We start from the raw sequence: 26,313 nt of genomic DNA on the forward strand, positions 1-26,313 counted from the left end.
CCTGAGGGTGGGTCAGAACCTGCTCAGCGCAGATCCCAGAGGCTGTGAGGCCAGGCTGTCAGTGCGGTTGGTTCTCAGGGGAGCTTAGCGGGGTCAGGGGAGCCCTGGAGGCCCCTGCCTCTGCGGCCTCATGGCGGGGTGTGGGCAGTTCCTTTGTATGTAAGGAGGGTGGGTGTGCCCTGGGGATCTGTGAGCATGTCGTGGATCGCCGGGGTGGATGCCGTGGACGCCCTGACGCGCCGGGCCTGCCCACCCTCAGTGGAGCCCCCTCCCCTGTGGCTGCCCGACTCAGATGTGTGGGGTCGGTGGATCCGGGTGGGGGGGGCTCAGCACCCCAGGTACTCGTGCAGCCGGGGGCACGTTTGTCGTCCAGGAAATGGGGTGCAGAAACAGGAGCCTCAACGACTGCCGAAAGGGTGGAGGGAGTGTGCCGCGAGCCCAGCAGCTGCCTGCCCCACACCCAGCCTCCACGACACGGTGCTGACGCCCGCTCTCCCCCTGCATGAAGGGCCGCAGTCCGGAGGGGGACCCTCTCTGTGGCCTCCTTTCCCTTCTGGGAGCTATGATCCTCAGCGCGGGGCCGGCGTCCCATGCAGCTTCAGGAAGAGCGCACCTCTTGGGGATGTAGTTGTGCAGCTGAGCCTCGGAGGCTCTGCCCAGGAGAGCGCGGCGCAGGCTGGGCCGGGCGGGCCCCGCTCCTGAGGGAAACGCAGCCCAGCCTCCTCCGCTCGAGGGGCAGACGGAGAGACAGGCCGTGTGTCGGTGGCCAGCTCCTCCCGAGAGCTTGCCTGCCCGGAGTCGCCTGAGACGTCGTGTGTGTTTCCGCTCAGCCGTGAACGTGGCTTATGATTGTTAGGGGGTGAATTGTCCCCCAAAACACGTGTTGGCGTCCTGACCCCCAGTGACCTTATCTGGAGGTCGGGTCTTAACAGAGGCAATCAAGTTAAGGTGAGCCCTGATCTGGTGTGACTGGTGTCCTTAATCCAAGGGGGAGCCGGACGCAGAGGTGGATGCACAGAGGAAGGTAACGTGCAGACCCGGGGAGGAGATGGCGTCTCTGAGCCAAGGAGAGAGGCTCCAGGGGAAACAGCCCTGTGAGACCCCACGGCCCCCTGCCTGCGGCCCTGTGGCGGCGCCCCCCGCAGACTGAGACAGCGGCCTCAGAGCCCTCTGTGCCCCGTCCCGCCGTCTGCAGGTGTGGAGCACAGCCGGCCTGCTCCCGCCTGCTCGGGACGGTCCCACGTCGGAAGGCCGGCCGCTGCAGCTGTCCCACACCCTGCGTCTCTGCAGCCAGGCGCTGGCTGCCTTGTAGCCCTGTGGTCACCCCACCCACACCCACGATTGGTACCAGGACCCCGTGGCCCTGCAGCCGCAGCAGGGACAGGATGCCAGCCAGGCAGCTCTGCCGGGTCTGCACGAGGACCTGGGCTCTCCCACTTGGAAGGGCCCTGTGGGTGTGAGGGTGGAGGGGTGTCTGGAGTCCTCTGGGACACATCCCTTAGCGCAGGAACTCCCTCCAGGAGCCCTGCCCAGGGTCCCGCCTTGTGGCCTGGAGGGGACTGTTGTGGGCTTCGTCTGTCCACAGGCCGGCTGCCTCCCCCTCGAACTCCTGGGGCTGGGGTGCCTTTTTAGTTGGAGTCTCACGTTCACTGGTTAATTCCCACCTTGACCAAGGCCCTGCCCAGCTCCTGCCTGGTTCCCTCGGGTCAGGGGACCCGCTGTGAAGAGGGCTCACCTGGAAGAAGGAGGGCTTGCCCTCCAGACCCGCCCTCCTCGCCTCAGGGCACCCCGATCTCAGGGCTGACGGCAGCAGAGCCCACGGGGAGGGACCTCGCCGCCTCGGGGCGCGGCCAGGGCCCCTCCAAGTGTGTGGCCACACGCAGCGAGTCACAGGGCTGTTCCCGTCCCGGAAGGCTTTGTGCTGCACCCGGGTTCCAGCAGGTGGCCGTGCCTCTGGCCTGTGGCTTGGTGTCGCCTTTGAAAACAGGAGCAATGCTTTGATTTAAAAGAGGCTGTTTTCTAGAATTAGAGGAGGGGGAAGTTTCTGCCTTTAGAAAAGGAAACCTCAGAAGGTGATTATGAAACTGTTGCCGTCAATTTGGAGATTTGGAAAGATGGCAGGTGTGGTAAAATGTCGGCCTCTGGGTACTTGAGCTGGGACCACAGCTGAATAGAAGAGAGAGTGTGAGTGTGCATGTGTGTCTACACGTGTGTGTGTGCATGTCAGCCCATGTGTGCTCTTTAAGCAGTGGCTCTGATGCAGGTGGCCCGGGCACCAGGCTTCCTTAGTGTGACTCTCCAAGGCAGTGTGGGGTCCCTACTTGGCCCTTATGCCAGAGCGTCTGCATCCTTCCTGAGGCTGGGGGTCCACACAGCACCCCCAGCAGGCCGGCTGCCCCGGGAGGGGCCGAGCGCCTCAGCTCCCCGTGCTGGTCCTGCCCCTGCCCCCGCCCCGTCCACCCTGCGTCCTCCCACCTGCACCCCCACACCCGACTCTCCTCTAGGGACAGACCTGAGTGGTCGGTTACCCTGAAGCTGCGCCTGGTGGTGGCACAGGGCGGGGCCGTGTCCCCCTTCCCAGAGGGTCCTCCCTGCACGCAAAGGAGGGGTCAGAGGGCCAGGCGCTGAGGAGCAGGGCCAAGGCTTCGTGGGACCTTCCACGTCCTGACGCCGCCATCCCACCCAGAGGTTCTGTGTGAGCATGTGGGGAGGGTGGGTGCCAATTTGCCGAAGCTGTCCAGGTGGCAGGCTGCGTGCCAGGCCGTGGGACACTCGCTCTGCAGACGGGGCACTGGTGTGGACACCAGCTAAGCACAGCTGGGCGGCCCTTTCTTGTCTGCAAGTTGGTAAGCTCGTGACGACCAGGCCTCCTGGGCGAATTTCTGAGTCATAAACATGATGAAGTTCATTAGTGGTTGTCAGGCCCGTCTAGGCAGCCCAGGCAGCTGGGGCCCTTTGGCAGAGCCTGGAGACTGGGTCCCTGGGAGCCTGCCAGGGTGCTTCTCAAAGCTCCTCAGGTCCCACTGCCAGGCGCTGGGGCGGAGACCCTCCACCGTGTGTGCAGACCCTGGCATAACGGGGCTGACTTGCTATCTCTGGGATCCCCGTTCAGACCAAACGCTGGCCTCGAATGTCACTGCGGTAAAGAGGTTCTTCCCTTGTCTTCTTGAAGGACGCCTGTGAGCTGAGGTCAGCCTGTGTCCCGCTGCTCACCCCACACGGTTTACTGGTGCTTCTGCCTGTTCAGTGCTGGGGTACTGGAGCCAGGCAAGCCAGGAGACACGGGGCACGCGGGAGGGGAGCGGCAGGTGCTGCCTATGGACAGCCCCCACCAGCAAGACCGCCGGTGGCCTCTCGAGCACACACCTCGCCTGTGATGAACCGCCTGGGAGGGCAGGACTGCATCACCTGTCGTGGGGGTGACTGTGGGGACATGCTTAGGAAATGGGGGTCCTGGACAGAGTCCCAGTGATGGGGGTCATTATCTTGTCTGTAGATGAGGGCCACCTTGCCGGGGAGAAGAGGTGAAATGGCAGAAGGTCCTCCCCCTCAACTCTGGGACCTGGACTCCTCAAATTCAGAGCGGCTTGTGATTCTGGAGGGTTCCACCAGGTCTCGGGGTGGCCCGGTGCTGTCGGGGGGACAGAGTCCCTGCCTGGCCATGCCCCTCCCCGGGCCCTCCACTCCCGGGCTGGGGGGGGCGGGGCCCTTCTGGAGGGAACACCGCCCTTCGGGCCCCTCTCCTCTCCTGAGACTCATGCCAAGAGGACTGGGGTTCAGCCCTGGGACCACGCATCCTGCAGGGACTGGGAGCTGCATATTTACCAGTCAGATTGCTGTGGACTCGGGACGCTCTGAACTCCAGAAGGACTTCCAGGACTTTCACTTTTCCCAAATGATCTCAGCGTCCGTGTGCCGTGGGCCTCTTGGCCCAGGGTCAGCACTGGTGGTGTTTTTGCTTGCTCAGATACTGTTTCATAGAGGCAGATTTGCTAAAATGTATTTCCGCTCTGATAAAATATATTAAAATATATTTCCATTCTAAATAAGTCGGTGCCTGTTTTGAATTAATCACCACAGTGCCCAGTAATTAGGTGTCTATGCGTCTACGGGGGAGCTTCTCTTTCAGGGGGGAGGTGCTAATTCCATCTATGACCAGACAGTGGCACAGGCTGTGTGCCTGAAGGTTTTCCCCGGAAATCAGACTTCCACTTTCTAAAATGTAAGTCGAGATTATCCTCCCTAAATGCTCTAGAAGTTGCTGCAGCAGCTCAGAAAATTTGAGCATGCACAGCTGGAGAATTCACGTACTTCCCCAGAATCCAGGCAGAAGCCAAGGGAAACGGAAATTCACGGGCTTCACAGCCAATGCCTGGGCGCTGGAGGCCTGGGGAGGTCACAGCAGCCTCCGAGGGTGGCCGTCCCGAGTCAAAGGCTGCTTTGCTCATGTTGGGACAGGAACTCCTGCTTTCAAAGATCCCTTCTCTGCCGATCTCTCTTCTCTCCCCGCCCCCAGGGTCCTGCCTGACGCATCTGCGTCTGGATCACTGAAGCCCCAGCCCCACTTCTTTGCCTTCCCTCAAAAGACTTTATAACCTATAAAGGAATTTTTCTCAGTGGTCCAATCACCACCTCCTTCCGTCTGGAGGACCATGGCATCACTGCTGTGACCCTGTAAGGACCCCAGACTTCTTGTACCCAGATGGGTAGACTTCAGTGATTCCACCTGACCTCTCTGCAAAGTTTGCTAGGATGAAACAAGAAGTATCATTGCTCTGAATTAAAAACGCAGTTTCTGCCTCCTGATGCGGGGCTCAAAATTGCACCTATGTTCCCCAGGGGCCAGTAGACAATCACAGGGGTATTTTGGTGGACAAACTACTTTTGAAAAACCTTTTCAGACCTTTGCTTAACTAATTAATGAGTGAGCCTTAACACTTACGCATCTGAACCTGTACAGTATCTAATTCAAACTGTGCTCCCGGACCTGTGGTCTCATCAGCATTGCCGGGGAGGTGGTTAGGGATGCGAGCCCTGGCGCCCCGCCCCAGACAGGCGGTGTCAGAAACGGGGGTGGGCCCAGTGGCCTGTGTTCAACCAGCCCTCGGTGTCCTGCTACCCCGGAGCCTTGCGTCAGTGAGGACCCCCACCACACCTGTGTCTGCGACACCAGATGCAAAGGTCTTGTGAGTGACGGCAGTGAGCACATGTGAAATGAACTGGACCAGGGGACATGGCTCGAACCCCCGACAGCCAGGACCTAGCGCAGCCACACCTCCCTTCACTGGGCTTCCCAGATTTTGAGGGGGGTGTTACACAAACTGAAGCTTTGTGGCAACCCAGCATGAAGCAAGTCTGTTGCTGTCATTTCCCAGCAGCATGTGCTCACTTTGTGTCTCTGTGTCACATCTGGGCAGTTCTCGCCCAATTCCTGACTTTATTATGAGGATGACAATTAGATGTTTGGTTTTCTGTGATGAGTGAGCGTGGATGTCACTACTGCGGCTCACTGAAGACTCAGACCATGGTTAGCACTTTTTAGCTATAGAGTATTTTTAAATTAATCTGTTCACGTTGTTTTTTTAGACATCACGCGACTGTATGCTTAACAGACTCCAGGATAGTGTGTGCACATGACGTCGACACGCACGGGGAGAACAAAAGCTTCTTGTGACTCACTTCATTGCACTATGTACTTTCTTGTGGTGGTCAGAAGTGGAGCCCACAGTGTCTGTGAGGCCTGCCTCACAGGTCTGTAAAGAGGACCAACGTCCCCACATCAGAGTCCTTCCTGGGGTTCTTCCTGGCAAGTTCTCCCACAGCTTGAAGACGCCTGCGTCTCCATGCGCACGGCCCCCTCGCACCACTGGGGGGCGCGCTGGGCTTTCCGAGGCCCCCGCGGCCGCAGCGTTTTCCTCTTCGAGGTCCTGTCATTCTCTGTATAAACAAGTTACGTTCGAGTGTTTAGGATATAAATTACGACCATGCCGGCTGCCTTGGAAGGAATGTAAACACAGCACTGTGGTCGGAGCAAACTCTGAAACTGACTTCATAATTTATAGCAGGCCCCCGAGTAGCTTGGGATAAAAGAAAAAAAAAACAACCCTATTTAACTGCAAATATGATAATGGAGACACAAAAAAGTGTTTAATCACTGCTTAATTTTGGAAAATATAGAAAGGAAACTTAAGGATTAAGAAGATGGTTAGGACTTTAAAAAACAAGAAGTTTTACTGAGACCGTGCTTGGCCTGAAATCTCTGAGAATACAAAGTCCCTCTGCACGAGGTGCCTGGTGACTGACTAGGAGACAGGCCTTCCCGGGAATGAGAAACAAAGGTGAGTTCTCAAAAGCAAAAGCAAAACCAGAAGGACTTCTCTGTCCCCACTCAGGCCGACAGTTGCCAGCGCGGCCTCAAGCCTGAAGGGCTGGCCAGGTCCTCAGCCGAGCAGGTCTGTTTCCTCTCGTTCTGTCCAGAGCTGCAGCAGCCCGGCCTGGAGCAGTCTCGGGAACCGAGCAAGAAGGGAACCCAGGGGACATGGTCACTCCCTCGTGAAAGACAGGAGGGCGGCGAGGGGCCGGGGAGGGATGGGAGAGAAGCGTGGGGGCTGGTGGGGCCAAGAGCTCTGAACTGGAGGGTGGGGCGGACGGCGAGTGAGGGCCCAGCCCGCTCTGTCACCCTCCAGGGAAGTCTGGAAAACCCTGATGCTCGGAGACTTTCGGGATGTGATGGCCACCCAAAGAGCTGTGACTTTCACAGGGAGAGCGGGACCTGTTCACTGGGCACTGCCCCCAGCTCGGAGCCCAGCCCGGCCCGGCCGGCCCTGGGTGACCACTCCGGCCAGTCTCTCCTCCCCGTGCTGGTGGGGCGAGGAGAGGACAAAGAGCAGAGCCCATGCGCACAGGAAAGACGACAAAGGGGCACAGAACAGGGCTTCCTTGAGCTGGTGTCGTGCCGGGTTCTCTTTTAGGCTCCTTTTACTTCTGGTTTTGGTTTAGAAAGAAAAGAACAGAAAATGGTGCTTCTTCTCTTTCTCTCCTGAGCAGACCCACAATCAGAACCTGGCCTGTGTTATTCAAGGCACAGACCCCACACCACGTCAATTATATAACTTGGAAAAAAATCAGCCCAGTGTAGAGTTGCAGCACCAGCTGGTGGAGAAGAGACCTAGGGATCGGATGCCCGGGGAGGAAAGCGGTCCCCCAACGACTATTTGTTATATACATTTTATTGAAAAAATTGTACATCAAAATAGTTCGGCAAACTGTAAAAGTATACGTAAGTGCAAATATATCCTCCTTTTAAAATACAAGCAAAGTGTGAGTATACACGACAATCATAGAAATAGCTTTAAAATGTGGTACAAAACAACCTTGTTAAAAAACGTCGTATTGTCATGATACCGAAAACCATGTTCTTAAACTAGACACGTTGTTGCTAAATATTTTCTTGAGAACCTTCTTTGGCACCTGTATCCAAAGGTAGTGTTTGTTGCAAAACACAGCTCTCCCGCTTAGCTACGGAGCAAGATGAGGCTTTCTTGAAATCCTGCGCTCAGCACTGCCTTCTGGAAAAGCACGTGCATTTTCCATACACAAAGGAAAACACACACAGACCCTGATTTCTGAAGGCAGTGAAGATCCCAGAGTCCATGCTTGTTTTCCTCGTGGTAAGTTCTCGCCATCTCTGCTCAGAAGCGGCGTCCCCCCCTCGCTGGGAGCCTGCGCGTCTTGGGCATTATTCTGCCAGGCGCTGTCCTTCCACCAACGGTAGACAGATGTGCACAGCGCTCGCGGGGGGGTTCTGGCGAAGGGACCGGTGTGCCACTTCCTGCTACGGCGGCCGCCCGAGTCCACCTCAGCCATCGCCCCTGGGGGGACAGAGGGCCTGGTGCCCCCGTTCACATGACACAGGGCTTGATGTCCTGACAGACGCTCTGGTGGTGGTGGTGGTGGTAGTAGGGCCCGCTAGCAGAGGGGTGGAAGGAGGAAATGCCGTTGAAGTTGAGGACGAAGTCCTTCCTGTCGCACACGGGCGTGGAGTGGTGCTGGTATCGAGGCAGCCCCACTGGAAGGGAGAAAAGGAAACCTTTTCAAAAACATTCGTTCAGCTGGGGATAGCACACAGTACTTTGTAAATTGTAACTTAACTTGTGTCTTATTTTGACTCCAAAGAGGTTGGCCTGTGTTTTTGCCTAATGCTGTAAAACTGGTAACGTTTCTCCATGTTTCAAGCTGTGGCCAGAGGAGGACTCTGGAATCCTGGCTTGGTTCTGACCTGCCGGCACATGCAGAGCACAGTCCGCTCTAGGCCCGGTTCGCTGTGCCTGAGACCCCGTTTCTCCTGGAGACGGGCCGAGACTGTAAGGGGGCTGGACCCAGACCCCGGGCACAGGGCACCTAGCCGGAGCTGCCGAGGCCGAGCCCCTGACCCAGAAGCACCGCCATCGCCCTCACCTCAGGTTTCAAGCCTCCTGCCTTGTTTCCCAACCAACCGGCCTCTCCGAGGAGCAGGCTGCAGCGGGGCTGTTCCCGGCGCGATAACCATCTTGTGGCCAGAGAAGGGCCGAGAGACGCGCGCCTCTTAGCGGGTGGTGAACGTCTTTGGCGCTTCCAGAAGAGCCAGACCCGGGGAGCAGGGGCTGCCCTCGGACGAGAGCTCGGCTGCAGCTGCCCTTCGGGGTCTGCCGCGCAGGGGCCCCTCGGAGAGCGGGGCTGGCCGGGGCCGCAAAGGCCCCGCGTCCCTCTCCTCGGGCCCGAGGCGGGCCGCCGGCCGCCAGCTTTTGCTTTTGCTTTCTCCTCGCCTCCCGCCCCGGGGCTCCAGGCATCTCTCCGTGCCGGGCGGAGCTAGGCCCGTTTGCCTGAGACTCTGTCCGTCTCCTGTGCGGTGGAGGGACCTCAGGTCACACTCTGGGGCCGGCCCGATTCAGTTATCGCCGCGCGAGAACCGTACCCGCCCGCCCAAGGCGCCTCGGCCCAGCCGCAGCCCAGCGCACGCAGGCGACCGCGCTGCCCCGTGGCCGGCGCCTCGGCCCACGTTTGGCGCCCGATGACACCACTGTGGCCAGGCTTGCCCTACAAGCACAGCTCTCAGGACGCGGCCCCGACGTGTGCTTATCGCTGCGGCGCAGGTGCGTTTGACCCCGTGGAAGCCCTCGTGGTGCCATTTCCTGCATCTCTAACCGGTAGGCCCGGGAGGACCCTGAGCGCTCACACCTACCGACGCCAGCGCTTTGATGTGACCTAGGGGCCATAAAAGTCCGGCTCCTTCTGGCCTGGCTTTTAGGGCGTAGAGAGGGCGTGGGCCCTTCTCCTACCCCCTACCCCTGGGCCGTGGGGTCCAGAGCTGGAGGGCGCTGCCACATCGGCGTGCGCGCGTGGGTCGTGCTGGGGGTGCTCGCGCGCCCTGGGCACCGCCTTGGCCTCCCCGCTGCTCAGGGGCCCTAGGGGACACCAACTAGGCGGGCAGGAAGAGCATTCGTGGCGGGAGCCACAGCACCAGGGAGGAAGAAGCAGGGAGTCCCCGCCCGGCCCGGCCTCCCTGGCTTTCCCTGAGCACTGTCCGAGGAGGCCGCTGTGAGGTAGCGTCCCTTCTATCCGGGAGAGTCGTGTTCCCAGGGTCCCGAGTTTCTGGGACCTGTGCCTGCACCGGGCGTATGAGCCAGAGCGAGGACGACCCCGCAGAAGGCTCAGAAGTCTCCGCGTGGTTTGTAGTGTTCAGGGTTTTGTTTCACGGCGGCCTCGGAGTCCGGGCTGCAGCAGATCCCGGCATCCTGCGGCGGGGAGCCAGGAGCGCGGAGCCGGGAGCCCGGAGGGCAGCGGGTGGGCGGGAGAGTGCAGAGCGCTCGCCAGGGCCAGGCTGTGATTGACAGCCAGTCCGAGGGAATGGAAAAAAAAAATAAGAGGGGAGGGTCGTCTGTGTGGGTTACTTGTTGAAATTCCCATAAAATTGAACAAGACTCTGCTCTCAGTGGGTTAAGTCAGGCTAAAATCCTCTCCGGTGTGGTCCTGCCCAGACGGTCTTTGTTTAGTTAACCTCTGAGACCCGCATTTAAAAGGCCTATTTGGGAAATCTCACCGTCCAGGGAACCGGCATCTTTTGCCCATTTCTGGCTTCCTTTCTCCCTGACGCTCTAGCCCCGCACCGATTCACAACGGGTAATGTGTGCATCGTCCTGCGAGCCCTTCTCTAGTTGGGGCGAGTGTCAGCTGGGCACCGTTGGCCATGCGGACTAGCGCATCTCAGAGGGGTTAATATTGAGGGTGGGTTCATCTCCACTGTCCCCATAAACCGGGCTATTCAGATTCCCTCCTCCACCCCCACTGTCCCCTCCCACCTTTCACCGCTTTTGGCAAGTCAATAAATTCCCATAATCTGCAAGCGACACAATTTACACCAGAAACACTACAAGAGGTGCCCAAGGGGCAGGCGTCTCTCAGGGGAGCCACCGGTGGGCCCCAGGTCCTGATGGCCTAGGCCAGGCCCATGTGTCATCAACTTGGGTCCACTGTGGGGGGAGGTGGGGGGCTTCTCAACAGCCTGGCGCCCCTCCCTGGCGACACTGGGACCCCCTCTGCTTTCCTCCTCACCCCTCCCTGGTTCCCTTTCTCCCAACGCACCCCTCAGTATGGAGCATCTCCCTTTCTGACAGTTACTTGTGGGGAAAGCACAGCAAAACCAACCCCACAAAAGACAAAAGAAACCAGCCACAGCTCCCCAGCCAAGGTCCCCTAAGGCCACAAGCCTTCTCTCTAGCTAAGTCAGGCCTGAGATTTGAGACTTGGAGTCCATGGGGACACCCGGGCAGCCGAAGAAGGCAGGCGACATGGCACCATCCTCCCAGCCGTACAAATTCTGGAGGACCAGCTGGGGCCAAGGTGGTGGGGTAAGGCAGCATGACCCTGATCCTCTACCCCACAAATAGGGTGCCAGCTCCCCCCAGGCCGTGGTAGCCCAGGAAGTGGCAGTCTCTGTGACAGGAGGTCAGAAGGCTGGCGACACCCCAGTGGGCCGGGCTCCCCGCCTTACCTGAGAGGTCCTCGCGGGCGTTCTGGTGCAGGTAGCTCTGCTCCAGCGAGTAGGACGACATGCTGGTGTGCAGGCCCGCTGGGGCCGCGGGGTTGCTGCCCGGCGTCAGGGCGGGCGGCTGCTTGAGGTAAGGCGAGGCACCGGGCGAGCTCCAGTGTGCCGCGGGGCTCGTGTAGGGCGAGTGGCACTCGATGGCGCTCGCCATGGCCGGGGACGAGGGCACTGGGCTGCTGCTGCTGTCCGGGCCGTAGTCCCCGCCGCCGCCGCCGCCGCCCCCGGCCGCGCCGACGCCCCCGGGCCCGGCGGGCACGGGGCAGCTGGCCATGTAGGTGGAGCCCGGGTTGGGCGACATGTGCGGGACGTGGTGGTGGTGGTGGTGGTGTGGGTGCGCGTGGCCCGGGGCGCCGGCGCCCGCGTCGTAGCCCGCGGGCATCATGTCGAGGCCACCGTAGCCGCCCTGCCCGTGGCAGCCGAGCGGCGCCGAAGGGGGCGCCTGGAAGTCGAAGCCCTGGGGCAGCAGCGAGGCCCCGAAGCCCAGGCCGCTCACCACGCGGTGGTACATGGGCTTGAGCGCCTGGCACTTCCGCCTGAAGCCGCGTGGCCGGCGGCGGAACGAGCCCTCCTCGAACATGAACTCGCTGGCAGGGTCGATGGTCCAGTAGTGGCCCTTGCCCGGCCGCCCGAGGCCCTTGGGCAGCTTGATAAAGCACTCGTTGAGCGAGAGGTTGTGGCGCACGGAGTTCTTCCAGCCCTGGTAGGCGCCGCGGAAGAAGGGGAAGCGCGCCTGCAGGAACTGGTAGATCTCGCTGAGCGTCAGGCGCTTGGCGGGCGAGCTCTGGATGGCCATGACGATGAGCGCGATGTACGAGTAGGGCGGCTTCTCGGGCCGCCGCAGCCCCGAGCTCGCCTTCTTGGCGCCCCCGCCGCCCGCGCCGCCGCCGCCGCCGCCGCCCGCGCTCTTGCAGGAGGCCGGGGGCGCGCCGGCCGAGGCAGAGGAGGAGGCCGAGGCGCAGGAGGCCGAGGACGACGACGACGACGAGGACGAGGACGCTGTCTCCAGGGCGGCGGCGGCGGCGGGCGGCGGGCTCATCAGGGCGGCCTGGAGCGCGCCGGGGGCCGGGCTGCACGCGCGGCGGAGCGGGGCCGGCGGCGGGCGCGGCGGGGGCGGCGGCGGCGGCCCGCCCTCGGAGGTCATCGGGGGCCCGGGAGCGGGGCCGGGCGGCGGGGGTGGGCCGGGAGCCGGGCGCGGGGGCGCGGGGACGCGGTCGGCCCAGAGGCCGGGCGAGCGCCCTAGCCCGCCGCCCGGGCTGCAGCCGCGGCCGCTGCGAGCCAGCGCTTCGGCGTCGCCTCCCTCAGCTCCGCCGGGGCTCCAGGCGGCGGCCGCGGACCGGAGGCGACGCCCGACGCATCCCTCCCCGGGCCTCGGGCCCGGCCTGCGCGGCGGCCTCCAGGCCGCTGAGCCCGAGCGGCCGGGCGCCGGGCAGCTGTGCGCGCGAGCGGGGACCGCGGCCGGGACCCCGGGGACGAGCCCGACGTCTCCCCTCAGGAGCGCTCCTCGCTCTGTCTCTGGGACTTCCTCCCTCCCGCGCCCTCCCCCGCTGCCCTCCCCCCAGCCCGCCCTGCCCCCTCCGCCGCCGCCCCGGGGAGGGCGCGCTCGGCCCGCGCTCACTCCTCCCCCCACCCCCGGCCGGCCGCCGGCTCCCTCTCTTATCTCGCTCCTCGCTCTCCAGGGTCCCCCTCGGCCTTTTAATTCCTCTCCCGGACGCCTTCCCTCTCCCCTACCCACCCTCTCTCCATCGGAGGGAGCGCAGCCTGACTCACGTTTGGCTGGGACGACCCCCACCCCCGCAAAAGTCGACCCCCTCCGACTTTAGGAAATCTTCCTTCTTTTGGCCCCTTACAGCACCCCTGCCCCCATCCCAAAGCCAGCCGCCCCCGGCGGAGCGGACCCACCCCTTCTCCTCCCTCCCCTCCTCCTCCCCCCTCCCCTCCTCCTCCCCTCCTCCCCTCGGTCTCCTCCTCTCTCTCTCCTCCTCCCCCTCCCCCTCCCTCTCCTCCTCCTCCTGGCCGGTCCTCCGCCGAGTGGTGCTGCCGCTGGTGCCGCCGCCGGACCTCCTTGGCCGCTGCATCCCGCGCCCGCACTGACACCATCTGTCAGCTTCATTTAGACATTGCAGCCTCAGCCACACGCCGGGGTGCCTGACGCCCAAAGGTAACGTGCCGATCCTCTCCTCTGCGGGGCTGCAGACTCCGCGCCACTGTTAGCCGGGGGCAGAGGCCAGGCTCCTTAAAGACTCTAGATTTAGAGGCTCTGGAAACGTGGTCGAATACGACTCATGTTTGCATTTGCTTCCATTTCCTTTCCGTTTCCCACTTGATATTTTGTTTAAAAAATGCAAAGAGAAGTCCACGCTGAGTGACAGAGTGAGGTAGTGACAGTCCTGAAGGGTGTGCAGCTGTCACCGGATTCACATCCTCCCTCTCAGTGCTGCCCACCCAAACATGTGCGCCATCTCCAAACTGCCTTCCTGGGAGAACACTCTACCCCCGTGTGGCTAGTTCCTCTCCAAGTAAGAGTCAGCTTGGGAGAGAGGATGTGCCCCCTGGGAGGAATCACTCCCAATGAGACCAGTTAGTTACTGGAGCCCACGTGCAAGGAAATGTCTGACCAGAGACAGGGCTGAAAGTGGGAGGAGGATGGCGGGAGGCCCTGGAGCTGGCCCGGCACACAGGCAGAAAGGGGAGCATTGGGGAGGTGCTGCAGGCAGCAGACCCCGGGGGAGGCCGGGCTGGGCGCTCGTCTGCCTCTGCCCAGAAGGGCCCAAGGTGCAGTGCCACGTGCTGGGGAGACTGGGGAGCTGGGGTGGGGGCCGAGAGAAAGGGAGATCGTGCGGGATCTGGAGAAGGTGGCAGCAAGAGCCTGGGTGGAACAGAACGGAGCCGGCCCCTTGGGGCTGCACTAGCCCTCTGTGCCCCGGGATGGCTCCCGGCCCAGCGAGCCGGTGGGGCTGGAGAGCGAGGAGCGGGAGGGGTGGAGGGGGAGGCTGGGGGCTGGGCTGGGGCTGGCCCCAGACAGTGACCTGAAGTTGAGTGGAAGCAGGCTTTTTCCATCAAACCCTGCCTGGATACCACACACAGAGACCGAGTGTCAGTTTACGGCCCTCAGCCGGGCTCCTTTTCCCTAAGCTCCACTGTAATTAGACAAAGAAAACCTAAATTAGCTGAACAGGCGTCGACAGCTTCCTCCAGAGCACCCCTGGTACCTACGTGGGAATGTGTCCGAAAATGGCTTGATTGTAGCCCAGAGTCAGCTAAGAAAACACGGCCAAAATGAACTCAGTTTACCGCTCATTTCCAACAGAAAAAAGGAGCGAGCGGCCCTTTTCCGGGTGGGATGTTTTGGTTGAGTTCGGGAAGGGGTTTGCTGTTGTTTCCACATCTAAGACTCCCTTTCTGAGTGACTGGTGACACTTTTTTTTCCCTGGATTGGTCCTCATTAATTTCATGGTATTTTTCTCTTACCGCTTTCGTCCTTTCACACAAAATAACTTAACTGTAAATAACTGAAAGTGGAAGTGAATACAGTGTGTTCACTAAGTCAGTGCTTCAACTGTCCGAAAAGTAAGGAAATAAATAGAAGCTGGAGTGAGGAGGACGGAGAGTATCTAAAAGACGCTTCCCTGACAGCCTTCTGTGTGTGTGTGTGTGCATGTGTGTGCATATGTGTGTGTGCATGTGCGCGTGTGCATACATGGGCATGCGTGTGCGCGTGTCCCTGACACAGCCTTCTGTGTGTGCATGCGTGCGTGCGTGTGCGTGCGTGGATGGGATGGGAAAGAGCAGGCCCAGCTGAGAAGCAGGAAGGCCATCGTCTCATTTCTAGACGGGGGTGGCGGGCAGCAGATTTGGGGAAGATTAGCAAGCCAATATATCACTGCCCCTGGACCTGCTCTGGGGTCCTGCACCTGGGAATTCTGTGCACATTGGGTCTCAGGCCCTAAAAAGTTTTGGGACCCGGAGACTGAAGAATGAAAAGCCCTGGGCAGGGCTGGTGATAACCTTGTGCATCATTAGTTGCCAGTTTTGGGGTCATGGGGTCATGGGTCTTTTTGAGAATAGTTGGAGGCTGTGGAGTCTACCTGCAAAAAAATAAAAATGCTCCCATTTTGCCTGGGATTTCAGGGGTTCAGAGATACGTATTTTAAAAACCCTACTGTATACATTTTTTTGTTTCCACCAATTCATTTGGTTAAATTATCAGGAATTTTAAAAGGTTCCCTTCCCATCCAAGTGACAGTGGTATCCACTTTACCTAACCCTTCTAAATTTGCAAGAAATACCCCTCATAGTTTGGTGAGTGTTCCAGGAAGCCAGGTAGGCCCTGGAATGGCAGCGCACCTTGGAGAGTGGGTCTGCAGACGTGGAGCCTCCCTCTCCCCGGGGGCCCTGGCACTGCCCTGCAGTCCAGGGAGATCGGAGCTTGGTGGCTTTAGTTATCTGAGCAGGAAGGGACTCTTCTTCAGGACTCGTTCTTGAAGACCTCTCTTCTGCCTATGGAAACTGTTCCCCTGGCAGAGACCCCCCCAGGTGGAGAAATACTAACCCCCCCACATCTGTTCCATAGACATCACAGTATATATAAGCCTTTCTGCTCACATCGTGTCGCTGCCATGTGGTCTCAGTACCTTCCCCTTTAGGGACAAGAACACAGAGGCTCAGAAGGATCAGGTGATTCGGTGCAAGTCACACCTGCCTGGGCGAGTGACCACACGGGCCTGCATCCAGTGCAGTACCCACTACAGGGTAGAACTTTAACTACTGATTTGTACAAATCTCCTGGGTAAGAATGTGTGTGGTAACAGATTATGTCAAACTGTGTCTCTGGCGGGAGTACCTGAATTTCTGTGTAGCAGACGGTTGAAAAGGAAAGTTGTGTTGGTCTCTGAAATAGCCTTGTTCAGGGGGCTTCCCTGTCTCGGAGCTCTTCCTGATTGACTTTCACTGCTTTATAAACAAAAGTCTTGACTTCTTTTTCCTTGTAGGAAGGAAAGGTATGGTTCCTTAAAATGAGTGTGGATCAGCCCGGGCGCTCCTGGGTTAACCAGAAGTGCTCGGATGCAGTGGGTGCCCGTCTGCATCTGTGCTGCGGGTTTCTTTACAATCCAAGCCCCAAGCGCAGGGGAATGTAAACCCAGGGGAAGCCTGGGTTTCTCTGATTTTGTTCTGTGATTGGCGTTTTATTCTAGGAAATCTCTTCGTTACTGCTGTTTACATTTTATGTTCTTAGCATGCTTCCTCTGTCTCGCGGGTTTTACACGAAATGGCTCAGACTAAACTGGTTACCCACTGGGGAGACACGCCCGCACCCACTGGGTTTTCGGCCATCTGAGGCCTCTCCTCTCCGGGCACCTCTGCCCCGCGGTGCCCCCCCCCTTCCGCCTGCCCTGTCGGAGCAAGCCTCTTTCCAGTTCAGTCAGAAGTTGACCACCCTGTGTTTTGGTACGAGTTACACGTGAGGGGCCTTTCCGGACGGGCGGTGGGCACTGGCTGCTGAAGTCTAGGGGTGCGAGGTGCTGAGGAAGCCCTGGAGGCCCTCGAGCCTGTGTGCCACAGAGGCCCAGCTGGAAGCTGTAGTTGACAATAGGAAATCCTCCGACGGCGGTGGGGGTGGGGGGGAGGGAGGTGGTGCTGGGGATGGAGAGGGCACCTGAGCAGGAGCGGTGTCTGTGGGGGTTTTACACCCTTGTTGGGCGTCTGCTCGCCTTCCTTGATCAGGAGCCCCCAGACCTCCGGGTTGGAACGCCAGCCACCCAATTCCCAATGTTTATTTAGATAGATTCTTCCGCTCTCCAAAGCCTGTGTCCCCGGCAGGGCCCTTTTTATAGCTACCTTCCTGCGAGATCCGAAGTTGGGCCCCACGTCTCCTGGGCCTGGCGGCCCGCACAACTTGGTCACCTTCCTGTCACCCTCTTGGCCAGATCTGAGGTGCTTGGGGAGGAGGAAAAGGGCCCCCTGTGGAGACTGCCCCTTCCAATCCCCGCACTTCCCAGGTTTCAAGGCCCAGCTCCGTTCTACTGAGAGATGCCACTTCGGGGTGGTCCCAGGAGCCAGCCAGTCTGCCGGCAGCCTGGGTGCGGCTCCATGGTGGACCAGTCATAGGCATCTCCTGCGGCCTGCTGCATTTGTGGGTGGGAGGCCTCGGCCTTGAGAAGTGGGTTTCAATGGCAGGGATGGCCATTCTTCCTCAAAGGCAGCTCTGATGCCAGCAGGAAGGAGAGAAAGGGCCGTGCTGGGACAGGCAGGGTCTGTCCATCTCCTAAGGGGGCAGGAATGAGTAGGCCCCCAATGGCCAAGGAAAACTAGGGAATCCTGTCCCACCATTCCCAGTCTTGGGAGAAAAAAAGGCAGAGGCAACTGTGAGTTCATTGTGCGTCCACTTGGGTGGCTGCGAGGAAGTCCCCGCTGATGAGAAGGAACCGGTGGAGCCAGACCCTGTCTTGGGAGCCTCCCTTCGCCTGCGCCCACCCCACTGTGCCCCTGCTCTGCGGCCCCGCCTTGGGAGGCCCGCGCGCCCTGCTTCAGATTCCCCAGGCGTGGGAGGGAGGTGGCTGGGCCTCGCGCACGATGGGCAGGCTGACGGGAGGGCCGGGCACATAACGAAGTGGGGTGCGCGCCCAGGGCTGCGGAGGCACCAAGCGAATGCGCTCGGAGGCCACAAGGCCGCGCCGCGGACGCCCCCCGACGGAGAGGCGAGGTCGGCGGCTGCGGTCCACCGACCAGAGGCGCTCTGGAGATTCCAACCCTTCCCAGGTCCGGCTTTCTTCTCGCGTCTGGCTCGCCTCCTTCCCTCGTGCCCCGCCTCCCCCAATAAATAAATATCTCCCCAGGCAGCGAACCCCGCGAGGCGCCGGGCCCTGAGTGCGCGCCGCGATGGATGAACTTCCTGGAGCATCAAAACTCCTCTCCTGTCTCCCCGCTGCGCTCAGGATATGCGGCTCACTCGCTGCTCTTCAGAAAAGGAAACGTAGCTCTTCCAAAAATATAAATCAGCTCTGACGTCCAAATATTTCTTTTGTCCTCCAGCATCCTCTGCAGGGATAAATAAAACGTGCTCGGCGCCCAGAGCCCGACTCGGGACCTTGGGGCGCCCAGACGCCGCCTTGGAGGAGTTGCCTTTCGGGAGCCCTCTTTCCGACCCATCCCCCATCCCTCATCCCCCAACCCCCGCCCCAACCTGGCCGTCGGTCCTGTTTCGGAGGCAGCCTGACCCCCTGTCGCGGGAGTGAGAAGACGGCTCCTCGGTGAAACCTCAGGCCGATGTCCCGCGAGGCCCGCACGAGGAGGCGGGAGTGCTCCGGGGGCCGGGAAGGCACCGGCGGCTGCGCATCTAGACAGGCCCTGAAGCTGCCTCTCCAGGCCCACCTCGCATCTTCCCAAGAAGCGAGCGGCCACCCTGTGCCTCATCGGGGCTCCCAGCCCCAGGGCCGCCTCCTCTTCCAGGCGGGCTCAGGGGATCCTGCGGGAGCATCTCAGGGCTGCTGCTCCACGGGAAGGAAGAAGGCTTTGCAGCGTCGGCGGCTGCGGCCTGTCTGCGGCTTGGTTCCAGGGATTCCGAGCCCATCAAACCTCGGAATGGCTTGAGCCGGTTATCCTTACGCCCCATCTCCCTCCAGTTTGCGAAAGGTGGACAGGTTTTTGGTTGGGGCTCCGAAGAGAAGTCTATAGCAAGAGAAGCCACATGCAACAGGGCGGCTGAGGAGCTGGAGTAAGAGCCCAAGGGCAAACAGGACAGCCCAGAAGGTGGCCCGAGGTTGCCTCTGGCACGGCCCTCTCCCTGCTGTGCCCCGACCCCGTGGTGTCGGAAGTCCACCAGCCTTTCCGCCGTCACCCCCTCCCTCAGTAAATCACGCTGCAGCGCCCACGCGGTGAAGGGCTTCCGTGGCGGCGGGGCCAGGCAAGGCGTCTCCACCTGCCCAGGCGCCCTCCCGTCTCCCCCTGGCCCTCGAGGTTCCGGTCCAGGCCTGAGGCCTCCGGACTGCGCGGTGGTGGCTGTTTTTCAGCGCCCCCCTCTCCGGGGGGAATCTTTATTGATGAGCTGCCTCGAACCCCCGCCCAAAACACCCCAGAAGGGTTTAGACGATCCATCACACACCACTTCAAGAATGCTTCCTTCCTTTCAAACAATCCTCGAACACCAGACAGGCTGCGGTGGGGAGGGGCGCGCACTTGAAAAGCGAGCAGCTGTGTAATCGACGTCCGAGCCGTCCCGCAACCTTTCAGAAACAGGGACTCAGGCCAAAAATCCCTCCAGATAATTTACGGGCCCTGGTCGGCCCCCGCCCCGACGTTGACTGCCCTGGGCCTGCGACGCGAGGCCAGCGCACACTCGGCTCCTGCGTCCAGCCGAGCGCGTCTCCGTGGGGTGGTCTGCATTTTAGGGGAAAGCGCTTTTCATCTTGGGGCTCAGGGGAAAGGGGGAGTCTCCCTGGCCGATGTACTTCCGGTCAGGTCACGCTGGGTGTCCTTGCTGGTGGGAGGGGTGAGCGGGGAAGACTAGGCATGGTCTTTTGGAGCCGTCAATGAGTGTCACCCTCCTTCCTGGCGAGAGTCCTGGGTGTTCGCGGGGTGGAGGGCTGGCCTCCCCTTCCCCTGGGCGCCCGCGCGGAAGGAACGGGAGTTCCTCTCGCTTCCGCTGGGTGGCGCCAGGCACTCGGGAATCTCGGGCCCCGCGAGTCCCTAACCCGACCCGAGCGCGCGCGAGCCCCTGACCTGCCGAGCCCCGCTGCCCGGCTCCAGGCGGACAGAGCCCTGCAAATATTCTCGTTCCCCCGGACTCAGTTGGCCACCTGAGGACACATCCTGCCTTTCCTACTCCTCGAGCCGTTAAAACAGAAAGAAGACAGTCAGTCATGTACCGTGGAACCCTCCACGGACACGCGCTCTCCGTTGCAAACATGCTTCGATCTTGGAGAAGAAATTGAGCACTCAGTTCGGCCATTCTGGTTTCCTACAGCCAGCAAGGGGCAGGGGCGGCGTCTTCATGTGCAGTCACCCTGGAGCTGAGGGAGCCAAGGTCTGGCAGAAAACCGAGGACAGACAGACAGGTCTCCGAGCACCTGGAGAAGCCAGCAGGCTTGGTTCCGCAGCCAGGCGCCTGGGGGGAGCGCGCGGTGCTCTGGACCGTAGCAAAGAGGCTGCAAGCGCACCTTTTGTCTTCTAGGTCTAAAGACAGACCACCTTTGCTTGTATTTCTCCTTCCTTTTAACCAAGGAAATCTCCCCGACCTTGTCCTGGTGAAAGCCTGTATAATAGAAAGGAACTTTGGGTCCTTCGGGGTCAGGCTGTATACCAAGGCGAGGTAGCAGGCACGGAGCTAGTGGGCTTAGGAGTTGAAAGTCCAGGGGTGCTGGATTTGGAACCTGAGACCAGGATGTCACCCACTGACCTTCCTCTGCCACTTGTCATCAGAAGGAACCGCACTTTCTTTTTTAGGAGATAAGAAGGCATTCTCCATCACATCTTTTATTTAAAAACTTACTTAAAAATTAGCTTTATTGAGGTTTAACTTAGGTACAATAAAAAAGCCATCTAAATGAAGAGATTGAATTTTAATTTTTGTATTTTTTACTACCGAAGGTTCCATAGCATACAGACGTAGAGGGGTATACCATCACCTAGACTTAACACTCATCAGATTTTGCTTCACTTATCTCTTCTTTTTTCATTCCTTGCTGAAATATTTTAGGGTAAATACAGACGGCATGTTTTAAAAGGGCACTTTATTATCCCTCCCCACGCCCAGGAGTCTAGGTCTCTGATGCCCAAAATTATATTTTGGTGCAGACAAGCACACTTCCTTAGGGAAGTTTGATGTAGGGCTGGAACATTGTTCTGGATGTGTATTTTACAGGCGGAACTTTCTGTCCTACTGTCCCCTCCCCCCAAGTGACTTCCAGCCCCGAGTTTCTGCTGCTGGAGCCCCAAGAGGTTGACAGACATCTCTCCCCCACCATCACTGGGGCTGGGGTGCATGCTTTAGCAGGAAACTGAGAGAGAGAGATGCTCCTTTAGTGCTGTCACCAGAGTTACCCTCACCCTGCCTCAGTACCTGTACACCAGATCTTACATACAGAATGAATTTTATCACAAGATCACACGTGTCCTTCGAATATATGTATACGTATGTATGTGATGTGTGTGTGTGTGTGTGTTCATCCCCATGGACCAAACAGTACTTTCCAAATCGTTTGCCCAGACAGTGGCCAGCCAGGGAAGAATTTTTCATATCGTTGGAAAGTGCTTGTGGGAGGATTTTGGACTAGGCTGGCAAGTGAAGGGGTCCAGAGAGGTAGACTGGAGGCACTGATTGGCTCAAATTTCCAATGCCCAGTCCACACCAGGACTCTGTACAAAAATTTCACAAATATTTTTTAGTTGATTTGTCATATCTTTCCCTACTCCCCCACCCAAACAATACGTGTTACTGTTGTTGTTAGCATGCCCCGCACCCTCGGTGTAGCCTGTAGCCTGAGTGGTGTGGTGTCACAGGTGGCGCTGGATTTTGTTGGACAATTGCACCTGCTTCCGGTGACCTTGGGTAAGCCTATGAGCTTCAGTTTTTATTTTCTGGTAAAATGGGAATAATAAAAATAATTTTAAGAGTGCCTCCTCCCACGGTGACTATAAAGGCGAAATAAAAATTAACATTTTGAAATATACACATTTATACTGTTATTTTTGGCCCAATCCAACAAAAGCGCTGTTCAGTTTTAAGGTATACTGTGAGTTTCATGAGTACCTGGGCTCTCTCCTCCCCTGAGCAATGTCTTACGTGGGGTTGGGTTGGGTTCTTAATGAGGAAAAGATGGGTCCTCTGTCTACAAGTTTAAGCCTGCCTCGGCGGGCTGGGGTCTCTGCTCTCTGGGTGTGTCCGGGTTGCGGGTGGGGCCCCCTGGCTTCACCGCCGAGGGCGAATTCTCCCCTGGTGCGGGGACCTTGCCCTTGGACCAGATCTCACGGCTTCTGGAGAGATCCATCTCTTTCGCTGCACCCGGGCGGGGCCCCTCGCAGCACGGTGGGTGGGTGCCGGCGGCTGGGCAGGGCACGAGACCAGGGCGCGGAGTGTGTGTGTGTGTGTGTGTGTGTGTGTGTGTGTGTGTGTGTGTGTGGATGAGCTATGTGTGTAGAAGAGCTTACTCAAGTAGGGTAGAGCATCATTTGTCCCGAGGAAAGAGTGCCTCGCAGAAGCGCGAAGCGTCCGCGCGGTAATGCCAGGCGCGCGGGCAGCCCGGGTACGCGGGACCTGGGCTCGGTGGAACCTCGCACAGCTGACCCGCACTCCCTCCTGTTCCGGAGCCCTTGGGGAGGCATGGAAGCGCTGAAGGAAAACTACCAGCGCGCTGTTGCGCGGGCGACAAGTGTTCCCAGCGGACCCGCATGGCCCGCAAAGCAGTCGCACACGTTTGTTTGTTTTAGGCGGAAATTTTCCCCATCCCGCCCCACTTCCCGTTTGCTGAACGCGCGGGCTCTGGGCTTTCCTGCCTGAGGCGGCGAGGCAGGCAAAGAACCCTCCCCGTCCACCCTAATCAAACGCCCAGGTCTGTCGCCCTGGTCACCCGAGACCCAAGGGGCACCATTCGTCGCCAACACGCTACCCGCCCCCTAGGCTCTAGCAGCTCTGACTCTGCAAAGTAACCTGCAATTTGAAAAACTAATATTAAATATGTACTGAGGTCGCAAATGCTATTTTGCTCATTTAATTTTTTCTGTGTGTCCCCCGTCCCCCCAGTCGATCTTGCACTTAGTAGTTACGCGACCTTGAGCAAGTTACCTACTTCGATGGACTTGGATTTTGTTAGTTCTGTGACTGGGGACGTTGTAACAGCTGCCCGATGGGGCTGTTGGGAAGATTAAACGGATTAATACTGTCAAGCGCCCAGGAGACAGCGCGCCGCACGCGGAGGGCCCGCAGCAAACGTCAGGCCTGGCTCTGGCGGCGCGGGCCCGGCCACCTCGGACCTGCGTGGGCGCGGGCCCCGTTGCGGCTCGCAGGGCCTCGGGAGAACTGGGCCCCTGCGCCCGTCCCAACCCCAACCAAACTCCAGCGCTTTGTTTTAGTTTTGGAATCCGAGTAAGAATTAAGAGTTAGCAACGGAGCCGGGAGGAAGGACGAAAAGGCCAGCGCAGGACCCGAGGGCGGACGGCCGGGGTCCGGGGCCCGGGGCCCGCGCCCGGAGCAGGTGTGCGCCGGCCCAGCGCTCCGAGGAGGGGTGCCGGCGGCCGGCGGCCGGCGTCGGGCTCGGGGCTGGGGGACCGCCGCGCGTCCAAGCCCCGGAGGCGCCGCCCGTCGGCTCGGAGCTGCCCACCCGCTGGGCGCTGCCCGGGCTGTGGGCGGCGGCGCGCTGCTGCGACCCCGGACGCGGAGCGGGGCTCCTCGGTGGGAGCGGAACAGAAGCGAAGTCGGGAGGGCGACAAGCTCAGCGGCGGGGATGGAGAGGGCAGAAGGCGTTTCCGTGGAGTGCCTTCCAAGTGCCCGGGCAGGATCCTTGGCCGGCTCGTCCCCATCTAGGGCTGTCTCCACACAAGTGCGTGGAGAAGGCGGACCTGAGACGGCCACCCTCTGGCTGTCGGCCTTTGTTGAGACCGGCGCCGGCCTCTCCGGGGCTCGGGGGAGGCGCAGGGCCCGGTGAGGCGGGCAGGCGGGCCTCGCCGGAGGCGGGAGCGGCCCCGCAGCGGCGCAAAGCCTGCGGCAGGGCCGCCCGCGCGGGCCCGGGCTCGGGAGGCGCTCAGGGGGGACCGGACGCGGCTGCTCCGCGGGCCGGAGCTCGAGAGCGAGAGGGGAAGTGACCTCCTGAACCTCATCAAATGCAAATTCTGTAAGTTCTTTTTCGGAAAGAGAAGCAGCGGAAGGACAGGGAAATGGAGACACACGGGGTCCACCTGAGGCTTGAATGGCCTCTTTAGAACCCCTGGCCCCTGGGGCGGGCAGGCCTCTCTGCGGTAGACCAACGGTTGGTAATGAACTTTGGGTTAAACCACCAGCTGACTTCCTCCAATATGCATATTTTACGTATATAAACACCTTCGCAGCTTAGTAGCCATTGAAATAAATCTTTCGCATAAACTCTTACTCTGAATGATCTGGCGCGAAATAGCTTTTCTCCATCTGGCATCTTTTTCTTCCTTTTTGTGGCTGGCTTTTGCAGCTGAGGTTTCACCTCCAGGTTGGTGGCGCTGCGAAGTGCTTTTACCTGTAACTGCCGTCTGTGTTGCTGTAAGGCTCGTGTGACTTTCCTCGTCAACGCGGGCTGAGGGTAGATTCAGAACTTTATTTTCCCATTTGGAGGGATAGTGTGCTTCTGGAAAAAGCAAATGCCCCTATTGTTTGGTTACTAGCTAGTGAATGAGAAGGCCGTGGGGTGTTAGATGGCCAAGAGCCGGAAGAGAGACTGGGCTGTGACGGCGTCTGGGGTTTAAGAGACGCAGCCACTTGACGAGCCACAGAGTCGCCTCTTCCATCTCCCAGTCCCCGAAGTTAAAATCTGCTAAGAGCCTGAACAACTCTGGGCTGTTTCCATTGGTCAGCTTCTCGCTCAGCAAAAAGGCTCTTAAAGCTCACAGCACCTCCCTGCCCCCGCTGTCTGGGGACATGAACATATAAACCAAGCCTCCAGAACCCAGGTCTCAGGACGAAATGGGTGTGGACAGTTACACAGGCCCCCGCGGCAGACAGGATTTGAGGTGGCGGCTGCTGGTGGGGGCTTCTGTGGTCTTTTGGACAGAGAGCTCACCTGCATAAGGGCACAGACGGGCTCGGGGTCCGGGCTGGGATCGGGAGCGCACGGCAGAGGGGCAGGGGCCTTTAGGGGTCGCTTTCCCAGGGGAGCAGATTTAAGCACCGCCGCCTTGGTCAGCTGCTTGTGCAGGTGGAGGGGGTGTGCTGGCGTCAGGCGGCGAGAACGGGCCCTACTGAGCTCAGTGAGAATGGAATGTAATAAACGGCTTTTCCTTTGGTGGTTTCTACCTCTGGAAAAAACATCTGCAGAGGGAGGGCTCTTAGATCTGAGTCTGAGGGCCTTTCCATTTGTAAACCAGTTACAGAAAAAGCTTTGCTGTGCATTTTGTGGACGCAGGGATTTAACAAAAGGAGGAGCGTGTAGATGTGTGTAGCAGGTAAGTATGACCGGAAAGTAAGTTTTGGACTTTTTTGTTTGTTCTTGTTTTCTAACATCAGCACGTGCAAGTCCACAGTAACATGAACGTAGGTGATTCCGGGGGCACTGAATTCACTGTGATGTGTCCTTGGTCCCTTCCCACCTAGGAAATTGCTTGCAAGCCAAGATTGGATTGATGTCTGGGTTTGGGTGTCACCGCAACCTGAAGGTCAAGAGCCACAAAACGTAGGTAACACCACTTAGAAATGTTTTTCCGGCCTATAATATTTATATTTTTCTTGCTTTCAGTAACTCTTCTGCTAGAGCAGTGCGCATTGCTTTCATACCTTGAGTTAGCAGTGGAATTTCAGCTGACAGGAGTGGACTGTCACTCCTTACTCGGAGAAGCTTAGTGGCCTCGCCGACGCTACCTTCATGTGAACTGCTTCTTAAAGCGTTAAACGTTACTTTCAGGAAAGGACTACACTTTGAAAATTTAAAATGATTTTAAAAGATTCTAAATTTCCCTTTTGTATGACGACTTGCATTGTATTTGCCTGCCAATTTGCCAGTCACTCTGTTGTAGAGAAGGTGAACAACTCAGCACGTGACTACTAGTCGCCCATTAACCCTTTGGAGAGGAAGCGGTACACACAGCACCCAACCCCTTGAAACTGGGGGAGTGGAATCACTGGAAGATTAAAAGTGAACCCTGAGGTCAAGCAGTTTGACACTTTCAGTAACAACTGGGAGTTTCAAAAGAAAGCAGTGTGTTGGAGAATGGGAGAAAAAAATATTTTTAAAACCTCTGGGATATTTAGAGAATTTTCTAGAATTTTCTGTTTCTGTGTTTCCCTGGCATCTTGCAGTCCCTTCTCCTAGTGACCACATTGTCTCAGAATCCCTCTTGGGAGGCCCCTCCCCTCTGTGCTGTTCCATGTGGATCCACTGCCCCAGGGCCCTGCTTGTCTGTGTCACTCATCCTTTGGCTGCAGTGGCTGGCCCAGTGAAGGCACTTAAAGTCCTTCTCCGGGATCATCAGTAAAGATAATGAGAAAGAGGCTTGCTCTCTTCCCTCCTGGACCAGGAGCCAGGGATGCCTGCTGGGAACTTCTGTGATCATCTCGTCAC

The 26,313-nt window shown here is 59.0% G+C and overlaps 1 protein-coding gene and 1 long non-coding RNA gene across 2 annotated transcripts in view; one reads left to right on the forward strand and one right to left on the reverse strand.

Moving 5' to 3' along the window:
* The window catches only part of LOC140687858 (uncharacterized), a 151,764-nt gene that overhangs the window by 111,438 nt on the left and 14,013 nt on the right, over window positions 1-26,313 (forward strand). The window lies entirely within an intron of this gene.
* FOXF2 (forkhead box F2) lies at window positions 7,240-12,591 on the reverse strand. Its single transcript, XM_031688040.2, has 2 exons — window positions 11,030-12,591; window positions 7,240-8,068 (listed from the first exon to the last, which is right to left on the reverse strand). The coding sequence occupies exons 1-2, from the start codon at window positions 12,222-12,224 to the stop codon at window positions 7,902-7,904; spliced, it is 1,362 nt and encodes a 453-aa protein (XP_031543900.2). The 5' UTR covers window positions 12,225-12,591; the 3' UTR covers window positions 7,240-7,901.

Source organism: Vicugna pacos, chromosome 20, assembly GCF_048564905.1.
Source record: "Vicugna pacos chromosome 20, VicPac4, whole genome shotgun sequence".
In the NCBI taxonomy this organism is placed as follows: Eukaryota; Metazoa; Chordata; class Mammalia; order Artiodactyla; family Camelidae; genus Vicugna; species Vicugna pacos.

Coding starts and splice junctions, on each gene's coding strand:
- FOXF2 (XM_031688040.2), bottom strand. CDS start 12,224: ATGACCTCCGAGGGCGGGCCGCCGCCGCCGCCCCCGCCGCGCCCGCCG. Junction 8,069..11,029: donor CGCCCGCGAGGACCTCTCAG/GTAAGGCGGGGA, acceptor TCTCCCTTCCAG/TGGGGCTGCCTCGATACCAG.